This window comes from Ciconia boyciana, chromosome 8 (assembly GCF_034638445.1).
Source record: "Ciconia boyciana chromosome 8, ASM3463844v1, whole genome shotgun sequence".
NCBI lineage: Eukaryota > Metazoa > Chordata > Aves > Ciconiiformes > Ciconiidae > Ciconia > Ciconia boyciana.
The window spans coordinates 23,822,897-23,840,022 of NC_132941.1; the positions used below are offsets into that span (position 1 = coordinate 23,822,897).

At 52.1% G+C, this 17,126-nt stretch overlaps 2 protein-coding genes across 14 annotated transcripts in view; one reads left to right on the forward strand and one right to left on the reverse strand.

Moving 5' to 3' along the window:
• Positions 1-7,753, forward strand: part of MYO9A (myosin IXA) — a 186,491-nt gene extending 178,738 nt beyond the window's left edge. For all 13 annotated transcript variants that reach the window (XM_072870641.1, XM_072870640.1, XM_072870639.1 and 10 more), the window contains 8 exons: positions 44-236; positions 709-837; positions 1,194-1,299; positions 1,781-1,912; positions 3,031-3,154; positions 6,135-6,337; positions 6,535-6,677; positions 7,116-7,753. In XM_072870641.1, the coding sequence (XP_072726742.1) occupies positions 44-236; positions 709-837; positions 1,194-1,299; positions 1,781-1,912; positions 3,031-3,154; positions 6,135-6,337; positions 6,535-6,677; positions 7,116-7,600 (1,515 nt within the window). In that variant the 3' untranslated portion in view covers positions 7,601-7,753. The remainder of the gene's footprint in view (positions 1-43; positions 237-708; positions 838-1,193; positions 1,300-1,780; positions 1,913-3,030; positions 3,155-6,134; positions 6,338-6,534; positions 6,678-7,115) is intronic.
• A 4,358-nt stretch (positions 7,754-12,111) lies between these two features.
• On the reverse strand, positions 12,112-15,332 carry NR2E3 (nuclear receptor subfamily 2 group E member 3). The gene is made up of 8 exons (XM_072870458.1): positions 15,275-15,332; positions 14,079-14,229; positions 13,554-13,657; positions 13,214-13,468; positions 12,947-13,128; positions 12,504-12,735; positions 12,322-12,427; positions 12,112-12,244 (listed from the first exon to the last, which is right to left on the reverse strand). Exons 1-8 carry the CDS (start codon positions 15,330-15,332, stop codon positions 12,112-12,114), a joined length of 1,221 nt encoding a protein of 406 aa, XP_072726559.1.
• Positions 15,333-17,126: the final 1,794 nt, after the last annotated feature.

A 17,126-nucleotide genomic window follows, 5' to 3' on the forward strand; every position in this document is an offset into this window, starting at 1 on the left:
TAGAAAAGGATTTTAAAACCCTTTTTTGCCTTTTCCTCTTCAGTATGACCCCGAGCTTTCATCTCGGCAGTTCGGTGTGGAGCTCTCCCGGTTGACCAGCGAGGAGCGAGCAGTGCCGGTGCTGGTGGAGAAGCTCATCAACTACATCGAAATGCACGGGCTCTACACAGAGGGCATTTACAGAAAATCAGGGTCCACCAACAAGATCAAGGAGCTGCGGCAAGGACTGGATACAGGTAAAAGGATGGGGAAAAAAAACCACACGAGGAGAAAAATCTCTGCAACAGCAAGGTTGGATGTAAAGAAGGTGGGGTGCTTCATCAGGGTGAAACAAGGGAGTGGTTCCTGCCTTTCCCGATCACAGGCTGTGAAAATGCAAGTGATGCTTTCACGTCTCTGACCAGAATCTGTTCTCGTCACTGACTCATGCTTTTTTGGGTGTGATGCATGAAAAAAGTCATTCTAGTTGAGGGGAAATGCTGCCTGGTCCCACCTAAGGTTACTTGCCCTGGAAAATGCAGATTTTAAGATGTGGAGCTGAAATCAGGTGATGGATTTCTTGACATTGAACGCAGTATGGTTTTGGGATGGCACATGAACATTTTCTATCCTAGAGAAGCTTATGCATGCACTGGCTTCACTTATGGCTTCATATCGATCATCGCCTCTTGTTTTTATTCTTTCTCCTCAATCCACTGCCAAATGCAGACATTGATAATGTAAATTTAGACGACTACAACATCCACGTCATTGCCAGCGTGTTCAAGCAGTGGCTCAGAGATCTACCCAACCCTCTCATGACCTTTGAGCTCTACGAGGAGTTTTTGCGGGCAATGGGTAAGAAGCCTCATTCGCTATCCTGTTCCCTTGGCAGAGCGAAACATTGGCCACTTTTAGAGCCAAACTCTTTACTTACTCCTTGGGCAAAATAATCTGGTTTTGCCAAATCATTTTCGCCCAATTTCAAAGTCTGATTTTTTTGTCCATAAGGGTTTTTTCATGCAAAGCCACGGGCAGTTCAGTCTCACTTTTGGTGGCGCACGTTTGCATCGTGGTTCAGCAGATTTCAGCCCAAAATGTTAGCCAGAAGATCTGTCTTTTAAGTGGTAAAAGTAAGCAAGCATTAGAAGGTATCATTTTAAATACAAGGAAGAAGTAGAAGCTGCCCCTAAACGCTGGTGCTTTCTCCGCAGGCCTCCAGGAGAGGAAGGAGATGGTGCGGGGGGTGTATTCGGTCATCGACCAGCTCTCCCGCACCCATCTCAGCACCTTGGAGCGTCTCATCTTCCACCTGGTGAGGTAGGTTGGGCTGAGGCAGCTTCGGGCAACAGGCAAAGGGGAGGATGCTCAGACATCCTTTAATACCAAAAGAGCCGAGACCGAAAGCAGGTGGGCAAAGGGAAGAGCTTTCAGGTCCATCGTGTCTCCCAGGAGGTGGCCCCAGAGCTGATTCTCCAAATGATGCTCGTATTGATAACCTCTGCAGCACTTTGGTTGCTCATGGTGCCTGCGGGTCCGTGGTGCCTCTTGCCACTGCAGGGACAGGTTGTGTGGGTAGAAAACGCTGGTTGTTTGCCTGCCTTGGGAACACCTGAGATGTCTTCAGGTGTGGCTTTCTCTACTGAGCAGAGCAAAGATGAGGGCAGAGCAGTGCACTTGCTAGCAGAGCAAGATAGCACTGTAGAAGTGTCATCTCCTCTATTCATCCATGGCCACGTGGAAGGGGTGAAGTGGAACTGCCTTCACCTCTGACTTCTCTCTTAATCCCTATTTTTTTCAGGATTGCCCTCCAAGAAGAGACCAATCGAATGTCAGCTAATGCTTTGGCTATTGTTTTTGCTCCCTGTATCCTTCGCTGCCCCGATACGACAGACCCACTGCAGAGCGTTCAGGACATCAGTAAAACAACCACGTAAGAATGTGGTGCTGGGTGATCCAGCTCCATAAGCATTCCCATGTCACCGCTCACATCTTGATAACACTTAGTACGGTCAAATGGCTCAAGAATAGGGAGCTTTATCATGGAAATTATAAACACGTATTAAATGCATCTTCATGAAGATATTTCATATTCTCTCAATCCCCAAGAGGTTGTTGAATGGGGATTTTTTAAGCAATGGAGCATCCACAAGAGCAGATGAACTTGCGCTCTTGCCCAGCACATCTCAGCAGGAAAAGGTGGAGTGTGTGCTGATGTGGTTTTATAGTTAATCCTATTTATGGCAAGCAGATCTTTATTCTTATTTAATTTTGTCTTTTTTATTTGAGGACGTGAGCTTGTTTGGTCTGCAGCAATATTAATATTGCTTACTTAGATTTCTTTAAGGTATTTGACATCATTGCAAGGATTTTACAGAGAAAAAGTGAAGCACTTGCCCAAATTCAGTCTGGCTCATATTAAATAGATTTAAAAATAGATAATGGAAACAATTATAATAATGGAAACCATCAGTGAAGGGCTGGGCTTCTGAAAGAGGTGAGTTTACCTCCAGTAAGTCTATTAAAATTAAGACCAGAATATGCTTCGACACCCAGCTGGTGGGAGCACTCATCCTATGGGATTTCTTTGTAGCTTCTCCCTTACACTTTAGCTATAGCACATCCTCTAATTTTATTACGTGGAAAGGATTATTTTTTTCCCCAAAATCACTCCTGACAGCATTAAACAGTCGGCTCAGCTAAACAAGCTTGCTGCAGCATTACTGTGTGCAAGCGAGTCTGAATTTGTGGCTTGGAAGCAACCTGCCTTTCCCAGGTTTGTATTTCCTTGGCCCCTCTTCAAGGGGGGAGTTTCTCCTATGGGATCCTTGGGGGTCTTTAATTTCTCTAGTGTCTAGTTCCTTGATCCATCTGTAGCCCATTATCATTCTTTTTAAGGGGAATTTCCACTACCCTTGTGTTTCTAGCTGGAACTTTCTCCTTCCATGCCTTTTTGGCAGAGCAGATCTTCAGGCAAGACAGGGCCAGCTCAGATCAAATAATTTCCTCCTCCCATTTTGTCGTCTTTTGGGATTTTTTTTCCCCCTTTAGTTGCGTAGAATTAATCGTCATTGAGCAGATGAACAAGTATAAGGCTCGTCTCAAGGACATCAACAGCCTGGAGTTCGCAGAGAACAAAGCCAAGAGCCGCCTCTCCTTGATCCGCAGATCGATGGTGAGATGCCAAAGCCGCCTCTCTTCTCTCCTGCCCTCTCCTTGCCTCCAAAGCAACCCTACCTGATCTTCTGCTTATTCCAGCCTCCCAAACCCCTCGCAACCTCCCACACCATCTCCCCCAGGACAGGGACCCTGAGCCCTGTGGTGGCTCCTCACCTTTGCAGGGAGTCATACCAAAGCATGAGGAGGTGGGAACGGTCTGTGGAAATGTGGTCGCTCCAGCTCAGACACTCCTGATCAATGTTTCCACCTTCATTTGAGCTTCTTTGATCCTGGGTTGAGTCAAGCCTTTCATTGACCGGCTCAAGGTCGCCCCATGGGGAGACCTGGACCATAGTTTTTCATGCTTAATCGCATTATCTGAACCCAAAATGAGCTCCCCAAAGGCTCTCCCTGCTCCCGCACAGCCTTTTTGGGAGCCTCAAACCCATCTCATTGAGCTTCCATGCTTCCTGGGGGGCCGGTGGGCTGCAGATGCATGCTGCACTTGGCTTGTTGGGCTGCAGGAGAGGGACAGACTCAGTGCAGCACAGTCATCCCAGGCTTGGACTAAGGAGCCGAGTGGCCCCTCTGCTTGGACCTGCCTGCTGTGGTCCTCAGGGACACATTGCTCCTACTTTTTTGGGGATGAAATCCAAGCAGGGGCTGCCCGAGGTTGTGGGGCTGGTGCTGCAGAGTTGCCCCACTCATCCCAGTTAAAAAAAAAAAACAAACATAAAAGTGAACAAAAACGGGTTTTTTGGAGGGGCGACGGCATGTGCACTCTAACCTTCTGCTTTCCTTTTCATCTCCTCTCTAATCTAGAAACCTGTACTAATTGCAGTTAGATTTATGAGCATAACCCGCAGTTCAATCCCGGTATGTATTAACTGCAGCGTGCCCTGCGCCAGCCGCCGCGTCCCTCCGTTGTCTGTCACCACCGCTCATTCCAGCCTCGTCCCACCGGCCATTGTCCGTGACGTTGCCCGTCCCATCCCCGAGTGGGTGCTGCTCTTCAGGGCCACCGTTTCTCCCACAGGTCCCCCGGGTGGCAGGAGTTCAGGAGGGCTGGCGTTTGGCTATCCCTGCACACAGCTCCTTGAAAACCGCTTTCCACCCTTTTTCCCCTTCCTACTTATTTTTTTTCTATTTTCTTTTCTTTTTCCATCCTGTGCTTCTCTCTTTTTTTTTTTTGCTTTACTTGACTCACCGCTTCCCTTTCCACCCCAATTTCTGCTCGCTCAGGATGCATTTCAGCATCAAGTTGCTTTCGCAGTGCTACTGTATCTTGAGATGGTGGATAAAACCCCCGACTTGGATGCCTCAGAGACCATGAGGCATCTGAAGGTCTCCTTCACCTTCTTGGAGGAGCACCACCACCACCTTGAACTCAAGATCAGGACACCCATGTTTGAACTGGGAGGGGTTCAGCAAGCCCTGTATTCCCCAACTCCATCCCACCTTGAGTTTGAGTTCCCAGCGAGACCGCGATGGGCAAGAAAAGTGCCTGCAGGTTCTTGGGCATGCTCATGGGGCTGTTTCCCTTCCTACCATGTTCAGTCCATTATGCTTCTCCCCATCCTTCAGCATCACGAGGGTCAGGAGATGGAGAAGAGCAAAATTTGAGCTCTACTCCCCCAGCGCTGTTTTGCAAGCATGCCATTTCGCAGGGGCTTAAGTCCATGAGCCAGTGGGATCTTTGGGATCTCAGGGGTTTTGGCTAATAGGATTCTGGTAGCTCCAGTAGACCTCAGAAGAGCGCTGGAGCACGGGAGCGGCTCCGCTGCTGGAGAAAGGTCACTGAGGTGTGACGTTAAAAGATGAAAGGGGTAAAATGGAGCAAATACCGCTTTTAAAAGAAAAAAGGAGGCTCCTTTACCCTGCAGACCTATTCCATGCACACGGGGAATCGGAGAGACACAGGGATGCCCCAGCTGCAGGGTTTAAATAGACCTACAGGGAGAAAGGCTGCATTGCAATGAGCTCTTCAACCATGAGGAGATGCAGGTTCGTCCTGGGGATGGTTGTCAGGAGGAGGGCAGCAAGTGATGGGCATGACTCAGGCTGGTTGACATCTGGTCAGTTCAGGATCTTGAATTTGGAAGATGTGATGTGTCTGGTTATGATAACAGTTAAGATAAAAGTTTTTTAATGTCCATGGTGTCCCTCATCCCCAAAAATCCATATTTTTCTTCTACCTGTGGAGCAGATCTGTAGAGCTGGTCCTTGAAAGGTTAAAGCAGCTGCATGTATAATATTCTTCCATACATACTACCCCCGTTTGAGCGCTTTTCCATTGCTGGTTTTAATATTACAAAAAATAGATGGTTCTTCAGAGCTTTTCAGGAAGGACCACTGCATTAAATCTCCACATTTAACTGCGGGTGCAAAAATTAACATTTATTGTCTTATAACAGACCATTGGAGGTGATCTTGGTTTATGGATCTCATGTACGTGAGATCAGAACGTGGTTAGGTGTGAGTTACCGTTTGCCAAAGGAGTTGGTAGAGACCCTTGCGATGCTCAGGAAGTACCAAGGGTGGGTGAGAGAAGGATGCAAGACATGATCTAATGAGAAAGTGGGAGCTGGGTGCCCTGAAATCAAAGCCATGGTGATGCTCCCACCCAACGCCAACACAGCCCCCTGGCAGGTCAAGCTTCCCATCATATGGGCTGTGGGCTTTGCAGAAACCCATCCTGCTGCCAGCTGGGCTTGCTTTGAAGTCCAAGTTGCACTGGTCCATCAGCTGGTAGCTGGTCCATCAGCGCCATCCTCACCACCTCCATCTTCACCCCCTTCAACATGTTGAGTCCTTCCGGTACCTCTCCCAGCCTGGGGTGAGATTTTGGAGGGTCCTGGGTACGACAGCCAGTGGCGCACTGAGGACCGATGGCCGGGACTGTCGTCTTCGCTCCTTGGGAGAGCAGTGTGGTTGGCACCTGAGATGTTTGCAAAATCACCTTGGCTGGTGGTGGTGATGCCGTTGTCTCTCTTCAGGGCAAAGGACGCGTGCGACGCGGCGCCTACCCCGGCCCAACATCTCCCGTCGGTGTGTGCTTGCCCTCAGTGACAGATGTCCCTGAGGAGACCATGAGCAGTGAGGAAGCCATGGAGATGGAGGTGACAGAGCAGCAGCAAGCGGCCATGCAGCAGGAGGAGAAGGTGCTGACCGAGCAGATTGAGAGCCTGCAGAAGGAAAAGTGAGTCCAGCCAGGGGTTCAAGCTGCTATAGGTTACATATGGATATTATTTGACATCATATAATTGACACGCTGCTCATAGGGTGAGCTGGAGGACTCCTTCCCTCCATGATCTCTTGGTGTAGGCTCATCCCTTTCTTCTCCTCCCCACCTTTTTGGTCCTTTTGGGTCAATGGGACTGGGTCGCTTTTTGGCAGGGAGGAGCTGACGTTTGAGATGCTGACACTGGAGCCTCGTGCTTCTGACGACGAAACCCTCGAATCTGAAGCCTCCATCGGCACTGCCGACAGCTCCGAAAATTTGAACTTTGATTCCGAAGGAGCCATCTCTGATCGTTCGGGTAAATCCAGGTGTTCTTGGGTTTATCATGGAATGGTTTGGGTTGGAAGGGACCTTCAAAGATCATCTAGGCCAATCCCCCTGCAAAGAGCAGGGACATCTTCAACTAGATCGTGTTGCTCAGGTTTTTCAGGAGCTTGGGGAGGGGGTTTATTTGGTTTTTCCTGCCCACTCTTGATGTATAGCAATTTAAATGGGTATAAAGAGAGGGGTTAAGGGTTAAAACACATGGACCTGGGGAGGTGGGTGGTAGCACCCAAGGTTTCATGGGGAGGTGAGTGCTCCTCCAGTGCTGCTGCATCATCCTGGGTGATGCCACCTCCAGCAAGATGCCAGGAACGTTGTCCTGGCTCAATGGCGTGCATCCCCAGGAAGTGGCACCGAGATGCTGGGTGGTTTCAGGGTGTTGATCCTTTGGTGGTCCTTCCCCCCTCCCCAGAGAGAAGCATAGCACTTACCTCCCTGCGCCCCACGAAGGTGGAGGGGACAAGCCGGCTGCGAAGGCACCCCAGGATGCGTCCAGACCCAGCAGACCCAGCTGACGCCTCTGTTTCCTCCTCCTCCTCCTCCTCCCAATCGTCCACCTCCTGCTTGCCCCACCTGCCCCGGAAGCGCTTCCAGATGTACTCCAAATCACCTTTCTACCGAGCAGGAGGGTCCAGTGAGCCCCCCGAAACCCGGCCGAGCCCTGAGGGCTTCGTGGGACCTCTGCGTTATCCCGAGGACCGGCCTCAGTTCACCACCCGTGGGACGTTCAACCCAGAGAAAGGCAAACAGAAACTGAAGAGTGTGAAAACCTCCCCACCGAAAACCAAAGAGCCCCCGGATGGGGGGACAGCGGGGGGACGCAAGAGAAACCCCGAGGCCGACTGCGCTGCTGCCCAACCCCTTGTCCTGCTGGGGAGCAATGAGTTCATGGTCTGAGATGCTCCACCCCGGGGACGCGTCACGCACCGGAGCATCCTCCCCATTGGCAGCACTGGCAGCGCTCCCGATGGCTTCCTCATTAACACCAGGAGGATGAATTCTTAATGAAAAAGGCCAGTGGGGGACAGTTTTAACGGTGGCCTTAATGGTTTGGGGGGGTTGAGACCTTCGGGGGGGGTTGGACTGGGGATGGAGGGGCACCGGCCGGCTCCTGCGCCCTTCCCCTAGGAGCATCCGACATCTCGGAGCATTGCGCTGCCAAACCTTTGTACTGAATTGCCGTCGCCTGTCGGTAGGAGAAAACCAAGCCTAAAAATCCTGTGGGAGCATCCCGAGCCAGCACTGGCTCTGCTCCAGCCAGCCAAGCCCTCCATGCTTTATCCACCTCATCCACACCAACGCCAAGCGCATGGAAAAAGCGTTAAAATCTGCCAAAAATCACCTTTTTTTTTTCTTTTTTCAAATGTGACCTAACCACCTTTCCTCTTTTTTTTTTTTAAGACCATCAGTATTAAAAAATAATAATAATAATAATAATAATCAAGGACTACTTGAAGCTATATTTGTTTATATGCCGGTTACTGGAGTTTGTTGTAATTTTTTTTTTTTCCCCAGACAGAACTTTTTTTTATTATTATTATTAATTTTTGGCCGGGGAGGAGGGAATTGATAGGCTGAGCTCTTCTGCCAGCGTCGCCACCGGTGTCACCATCCATCACTTGCCACTACCACCTTGCTCTATACATTGGGTTTTTTAAACAAGAAATCCCTGGAGGTGTAATTAGCATGATTTAAAAGCAGTGCCCATGATAGGACTAATTAGCAACATTAGCTAATGACTTGGCTCTTAATCCCTCCAGTATCATCATCATTGACACCATTGGTGGCACCTGGAGAAGTTCCAGGTACTGGAAAACCTCTGGAAAGGTGAAATTAGGAGCCCCGGGGCACTCATTAGATCAGTAAAGGCTGGATCCATCCTTTCAGAGGGGCTGGGCATCACAGGTTGAGGCTCGTCCTTTCCCAAAACACCACCAAAATGGGGGAAAATACAAAAAAATTGAGTTTTCCTGAGTATTTTGTGTTTTGCCAGGTTATCCCCGCATCTCTGGGTTTAGCCAAGCCACTCTTTGGTCCCCTCTCCCCCTGCCCAGAGGGCCATTTCTTTCAAGGGATGGTTTATTTATTGGGAGTTTTTTTGTTTTGTTTTGTTTTTCAATGGGGGAAAGCAAGAAATGCCGCAGGGAGAGCGGGGGCATGGGAACAGCATCCGCCTCAGCACTGCATCCCGGGAGTGGAGCAAGACCAAGTGAGTCATCCCCCATTCATAGGGGAAAATGGGATTTTACTATCCCCAGACAGGAAAATAGGGATTTTGGGAGTGACCCAGGATGCGCTGGGAAGGCAGGTGGTGGCCACAACAGTGAAAGCTCCTGGGGAGTCACCCTAAACCCTGCCGGAACTGGAAATAGGAGGAGCATCCCCAGTGCTCTGTGCCAAAACCAGCCATTTTAGAGCCTCTTTATCCAAAACTGCAGGAACTCCCCTCAAAGTGGCCAGGCTCCAGGCAAGGAGGTCCCTGACGGTGGGTGGAAGGGCTCCATCCTCATCCTCAGTTTTCTCGCCTGGGCGGCATAAGAACAGCAAGGACAGTGGATCTGGCTCAGGCAGTGCCTCCAAACATATTTATATATATATATATGTATATTTCTTTTGAGATATATATATTTCCCTTATATATATATATATATATAAAATATATATAAAGAAAATATATTTAAAAGAATATATATTCTATATATAAAAATATATATATAAAGAATATATATAAAGAATAAATATGTTTCTTTATATATTTTATATTTCTTATATAGTACATATATATAAAGAAATCTATATAAGATATATATTATATAAAGAATATATATTTATATATTTTTACATATTTCTTTATAAAGAAATATATATTAAATATACTATATATAAAAATATATATTTCTTTATACATATAGATGAAATATATAAAAATATATAAATATATATGTTTCTATATATATATTTCTATATTTCTTTATAGAGTATCTTTCTCTCTCTATAAAGAAATATATATACCATATATAAAGAATATACATTTATGTATTTTATCTCTATTTCTTTATATATAAAAATATATAGAATATATATAGAAAATATATTTCTTTATATATAATATATTTGTGTGTGTGTATATATATATATAAAGAAAAAACATATAAAAGAAATATATATATATATATTAGCTCCGGCAGGAGCTAAGCTAGCAGTCAGCACTGGATGCCCCAGGAATTCGGGGGGGGGGGGATGAGATGTTCCAGGGTCCCCTGCTGGTGCATCCCCCCAGCATCTCCCATAGCTCCTTCCCGGCCTTCCCTCCGGCAAAAGGCCGGATTTGGGGGCATAAAATGTTTTTTTTTTCCAGAGCGGCATGAATGTACTTACTACTGGACAAGAGAGGGGGCTGCGTGCTGTTAATTATTATTTTTTTTAATGGAAATTTTTTTTAAGTAATTTATAAGTCTGCTGCGTGTAAATTAAAAACAAAGTCTGTATTGTAAGAGGATATATTATCCTGTGTTATCCGCGCTAGAAATTGTTTTAAAAAGGAAAAAATTGAGAAATAAAAGTGTAATTCTATAAAGGCGAAGAATTTCTGGTGCCCCGCAGCTGGGGGACGCTGCCACTTGTCAAACCCCCAAATTACTGTTGGGTTTTAGGGGTATTTTTTCCTTCTGCCATCAGACCATGGTGTGTATAAAGTGCAATTTGTGGATTTTTCCTCAAATCCTCCCCGTGGCTGTACAAAGCGGCTTGGCAAACCCCTGACCCTGCGCTAATTAAAGAGCTGTAACGAGGAGCGCCTGGTGCTGGGTGCTGTGTTTGATGCTGGGGGGACAATGGTGGCTCCCCTGCCCCAGCCTCTGCTGGGGTCTGAGTCTGTGCTTCCGGCTCATTTCCATGCAGATTATTTATGTTTGGATTATTTATATCCAGATCGTTTCTATTTATCTTATTTATATTCAGATTATTTCTAATCAGATTATTTATATTTATCTTATTTATATCGGATAATTTATTTTCAATTTATTTGTATTCAGATTATTTCAGATTATGTATATTGATCATTTTTATATTCAGAATATTTAATTCAGATTATTCAGATTACTTCTATTCAGATTTTTTATATTCAGATAATTTATTTTCACTTTATTTCAGATTATTTCAGATTATTTTAATTTTATTTATATTCACATTATTTCTATTAATCTTATTTATATTCCAATTATTTAATTCAGATTATTTATATCTATCTTATTTATATTCAGATAATTTCTTTTCAATTTATTTATATTCAGATTATTTCTTTTTCTCTTATTTATTTATATTCAGATTATTAATATTCAGTTGGTGCCCCCCTGCTTCCACCCCCATCCGAGGACGGGGACCCCGAGTCAGCAGCGCGAGGAGCCTGGCTGCAAAAGCCCTCTTTATTTGGCGTATAAAAAGGGGGGGGGAGAGCAGGAGCCCCCCAGGACATGGGGACGAGGGGCTGTCACGGCGTGTCCTCTGGGATCACAGAGCTGAAGTCGCAGTGGGGGAGAGCCCTGTGCCCCGCAAGTGAGGGGCAGTGATTGCGATTGAGGAGACACCTGGCCCTGGGATGGCATTCCCCCGTGGCCAGTGTCACCCCTGGGCTGGTGTCATGCCCCTAGCATGGTGTTACCCCAGGCTGGCGTCACCCTCAGCCAACGTCACCCCTAGTCTGGCATCATCCCTGGCCAGTATCACCCCTGGCTGGGGTCACCCCCAGGCTGGCATTGCCCCTTGCCAGTGTCACCCCTGGCCCGTGTCACCCTAGAGCTGGTGTCACCCACAGGCTTGTGTCACCCCTGGGCTGCCATCACCCCAGCCAGTGTCACCCCTGGGCTGGTATCATACCCCAGGATGGCCATCACCCCTGTGGCCAGTGTCACCCCTAGGCTGGCATCATCACCGGCCAATGTCACCCCCAGGCTGGCATCACCCCCAGGCCCATGTCACTCCTGGTCTGGTGTCATGCTCCAGGCTGGCATCACCCCTGGGCCAGTGTCAGCCTCAGGCCGGTGTCACCCCTGAGTGGCAGTGGGTCCCCATGTGTGCTGGTGCCACAGCAAGGGCACCTTGCCTGGGTCCATGGGTTCCTCCAGCATTTGGGATAGTGGCACCCATCAAGGCACCCAACCCAATGAGGTGTTCCCAGTGTGTCTGGCACTCATTTGGGGTCATCCCCCTGTGACCAGCTGTCCCCAGTGAAGCTGGCCCCACATCCCAGCTGCCAGTAGCATCCCATGGTTCTGGCCACCACCCTGGAGACAGTACCATGGGCACCTTCACACCCCATAGCATCCCAGGGTGAGGAAACCCAGGGTGGGGGTGACAGGGTGCCACCACAGGGTGACAAACAAGCTGGGTGACATTGGGGTGGGGGGAGGTCAGTTCTTGAACATGTCGCACAGCAGTTTCTCCATGGGGGTGTTGCCGATCGTCCGGCGGAAGAAGAGCAGCTCCACGCGCTCGGAGGAGATAAAGCGCAGTGCTGGGAGGAGCAGCAGCAGCTTCCCAAACCTGGGGGAGGGAGCGGTGGCCATGGGTGGGTGTCCCCACCCCTGGTGTCAGCCATGGGGGTGTGGGGATGGCGGTACCTGACAGGCTGCCCGGGGTAGTGAGAACGGTTGTGCTGGCCCAGCATCACCTGCGACTGGTCCTGCAGGTTCTCCACCTGCTCAGGGTCCTTCAGGCCGCGGGTCTCTGCAGGGACAAGGGGGTGACGGTGTGGGGTGGGGACACGGGGATGGACAGCGGTGGGTGCTGGTGGGTCCCTCACCTGGTTTGAAGAGCACTACGGCCTTCATGCAGGCAAATTCAGTGGGGTCAACAGCCAATGCCTTGAAGCGGCCAAGGGTCTCCTGCAGTGCCCGGACATCCAGGGTAGCTGGCAGCAGCTTGCCAGGGGCCGGCTCAGGGACAGACAGCAGTGGGCAGCTCTCCAAGGGCATGGACCACTGGATGGCACAGAGCAGGAACAGCTCGCTCCACGCTTCCTCCAGCAGGATCACCTGGGTAGGGAGCCCCAAAAACCCCTGTCACCCCCAAAGCCTCCAACACCTGCAACCACCACGGTGGGTTGGGCGGAAGAGCATCTTCTGAGGAGCACCCCAAGACCCTGCAGTGAATGTTGTAGGGATGCTCCAGCCATCCCCATCCCACCAGTTGCCTACATTTTTTGGGGTCCTCACTGCCCCATAGAGGGGGGGTTCCCAACTCCACCTGGTCACGGAAGGGCAGGTTGGAGAAGACGGGCAGGTTTTTGGCCCATTTCACAGCCATGAAGAGAAGACGCGCTGAAGTCTCGTAGACATTTTCAGGGCTGGCCGCCGGGTATGGTGCCACCTGGTACTCGCCAGCTGCCCGCTCCGGCTCGCCGCCTGTCACATCCACTGTCTCATCAGCTGTGAGGACAGAAGGGGACGCTGGTGGTCACCCCACTGTGGGGACAACCTCCCGCCAGTCCCCTCCCCACCGGTGGCCACCCACCATCCTCAGGCTCCAGCTTGGCGCAGGTCTCGGCCGTCATCAGGCTGGCCATAAAGCGATGGTTGGTGGGCGGCGTGGATGCTTGGGGTCCCGGGGTGATGGCAACAGTGGCACTGGAACCGCGGGGAGCTGGACAGGGTGTCAGGGGGACCTCACGGGTGGTGGCCACATGCTCGGGGGGCAGCTCGGTGTCCAGCTCAATGCTGTCCAGCCGGACCTGGGCCGTGCTGCGGGGCTGGCGCTCATTCTGCACGGCTGAGGGGACAAGGTGGCATCAGCACCAACCACTCCGCTATCACCCCCACCATCTGTCACTGTGTGTCCCCCGCACCCATCTCACCATCCTTGTTCATGCCAGCTTGCAGGCACTTCTTCAGCCGGCAGGCCTGGCACTGGTTGCGGTGTGCCTTGTCCACCGGGCACAGCCCTGTCCCCGCCTGGCACCTATGGAGAGAGGTGGCACGTGGCTGCAGCCCCTAGGGTGGCCCCTGTCCCTGGGGGATCCTGTCCCCCAGGGTTGTCCTGCCCCCATGGGTGCCATGTCCTGGGGGTGCTTTGTCCCTGTTGGGTGTCTTGTCCCCCTCAATGGGTGCCCCACCACAATGGGCACCCTGTCCCCAATGGGTGCCCTGTCCCAATGAATGCCCTGTCCCCAGTGGGTGCCCTGTCCCTCCATGGGTGCACTGTCCCAGTGAATACCCTGCCTTGATGGGTGTCCTGGTCCCATGGGTGCCCTGGACCCCCGCCAGGTCCCTGCCCCATTGGGTGCCTGTCCCCCTAGTCCCTGCCCTGCTGGGTGCCCATCCCCTGGGTCACTGCCCCACTGGCTGCCCCTCCCCCTCTGGTCCCTCACCCCCATCCCCACCTGTAGATAAGCTTCCTGCGGACACTGCGCTTGAAGAAGCCGCTGCAGCCGTTGCAGGCATAGATGCCATAGTGCTTCCCGCTGCTGGTGTCCCCGCACACCTTGCACAGCAGCACAGGGCTCAGCGCCTTGCCGGGGGCCGGGCTCAGCCCTGCAGGAGTGGAGCCGCCACATTTGGGGTGACTTAGGACACCCTGATGTCCCTCATCCCTCCCACCAGTCCCCACTGCCCCCCAGCACGCTGGCGATGGGGTGGTTTCCACCTCCACTGGTCCAGCCCAGGAACATGAATGGGGACACCTTTGGACTCCAGCGATTGCACATGGGGTTCAGCATCTCCCTAAGCCCCAGCCTCTGGGGTGCTATGGGATGAGCTCTCATGGGACTTTTATAAGGGGATGAAATGTTGTCCCTAGGGATGGGGACACCAGGTGTCCCAGTGAGGAGACGCCAGGCATTCCAGAGAAGGGCCACAACCAGGAACCGGAGGTGTCCTGGAGAAGGGCCACGGTTGGGGACACTGGGCATCCCAGCAAGGGGCTGTGGGCATCCCAGAGAAGGGACACAGCAGGGGACCACAAGGACCCTGGAGAAGGGCTGGGGACCATGGACATCCAGGAGAGGGTTGTGGCTGGGGACTGCAGGCATCCCACAGAAGGGCCGTATCTGGGGGATCCTGGAGAATGACCATGATGAGGACCATGGGCATTATGGAGAGCATTGGGGTTGGGAACTGCAGGCATCCTGGCCCAGAGAAGGACCACAATGGGAACTCTCAGCATCTTGGAGAAGGGTGGTAGCTGAGGACCCTGGGCACCCAGGAGAAGGACCACAATGGGGACCCCAGGCATCTTGGAGAAGAACCATGATGAGGACCCCAGGCATCCCAGATAAGGACCATGATGGGGACCCTCACCATCCTGGTGAAGGACTACAATGGGGGCCCCAGGCATCTTGGAGAAGGACCATAATGGGGACCCCAGCCATCCTGGAGAAGGGCTGTGATGGGGAACCCAGGTATCTTGGAGAAGGACCACAACGGAGACCCCAGCCATCCCTGAGAAGGACCATGATGGGGACCCTAGACACCTTGGAGAAGGACTATGATGGGACCCCAGCCATCCTGAAGAAAGACCCCACACGGCAACCGCGGTCCCGCCGTGTTGCACCCACTCAAGCAGAATACCACCTCTTACCCGTGGGGCTATCATCCAGCCCAGTGCTCACCACCGACCCTGCTGGCGACGCAGCCATCCCGTACCCAGCGTTCCTGACCTGTCCCTCTTCCCTCCCTCCGGCTGCCACTGCGGTGGGTGCCCTGGGGTCTGGCGAGGCGGTGGGTGCTCCGGCAGCTCTGCAGGCAGCAGGGCTCTTGTCTTGCTCTCTTCAAGGCAGCTTAGTGGCGGGCGCTGTGTAAGCAGACGCCTCTTTGTCACCCTCTTAATCTTTAGTGTCTGCGCAGGGAGGGGGGGGATCAATCAGCCACGCAATGAAGAATTAAAAAGGTGCTGAGTCCCAGCCCTGTAACCCTAAACCCCGCGACACCCAAGCCACCCCTGCCGTGCGCTGCCGCAGGCCACCATGGGGGTGTCACCCTGCCACTGCATGTACCCCCCCACACCCAGCACTGTGAGGCTGAGATTGCGGTGGAGGTGGGTGATGGGGCTCGGGATAGAAACTCCCATATGTCCCTCCAGCTTGGGACCCACTGGGGTCCTATAAGTGCATAAGCCCTTCGCTAAGGCAGTTAGAGGGGAATAACGAAAAATGGTAATTAAGGGGGGTAGTTTCCCTGCCCTCAGTAATTAATTACCGGCCCTGATAGCAAAGGGAGGGGGGATGCTCAGTGGGGCCCCCCCAAAGCGACTTAGCCCTGGTGGCCAGCACAGAGCACCCCCCTGTGCCTCAGATTCCCCTCCCGGGGAGACACAGGGGCCCCCCGGGGGTGTTAGGCCAGGGCTGCTGACGCTGCAGCGGGTGGGGGCCAGGTGGCCCCCGGAGTTACGCAACAGCCGCTAAACCCTCCCTGTGACAGGGCAGCACAATTTGGGATTTGAGGGCTTTAGCTGCTAAACCCCCCTGCCCAGCTCAGAGGGATGGCGGGCAGCCACCATTACCCAGCCTGGGTTGTCTCCAGGGATGGGCCAGGCTGCGGCCAGAGGTCCCCAGTCCCCTGTGTCCCTCCCGGGGGGGCCTCAGCCTTTGACCCCAGGGGTGTCGCTGCCTTCTGTGGCCTCAGCGGAGGCATCCCAGGGGATGGGTGCTGGCAGCGGGTCCCTGCTGACGGCTGGCGGCAGTGACACCAGTGGATCCGAGGACTGGGGGTCACCCCTCTGTCATCCCTGCCTGCTGCATGGCACCATCATCCTGCCTGCTGCGTGGCTCCATCCCCACTGCCTGCATCATGCCTCTATCCCTGCTGCCTGCAGCATTGCTCCATCATCCTGCCTACAACCTCCTTCCATCCCCCTGACTGCAGCATTGCTCCATTATCCTGCCTGCTGCATGGCTCCATCACCCCCTGCCTGCAGCATTGCTCTATCCTCCCCTGCTTGCAACATAGCTCCATCCCTGCTGCCTGCAACATTGCTCCATGTTCCCCCTGCCTGCAGCATCAGTCCATCCCCACTGCCTGCAGCATGGCTCCATTATCCTTGCCTGCAGCATTGCTCCAACCTCCCCTGCCTGCAGCATATCTCTACCATCCTGCCTGTAGCATGGCTCCATCATCCTTGCCTGCAGCATTGTTCAACCTCCCCTGCCTGCAGCATTCCTCCATTATCCTGCCTGCTGCATGGCTCCATCACCCCCTGCCTGCAGCATTGTTCCATCACCTCTACCTGCAGCATTGCTCCAGCCACCCCTGCCTGCAGCATGGCTCCATCCTGCCTGCAGTATTGCTCCACCACATCTGCCTGCAGCATTGCTCCATCCTTGCCTGCAGCAGCCCTCCATCCCCTGGACCTTCTGTCCCCCTGGGGTGCCCCATCCCACCCCGCAGCCCCCCATCCTGCAGCGGGCTCCCGCCCTGACCCAGATCTCTGACAG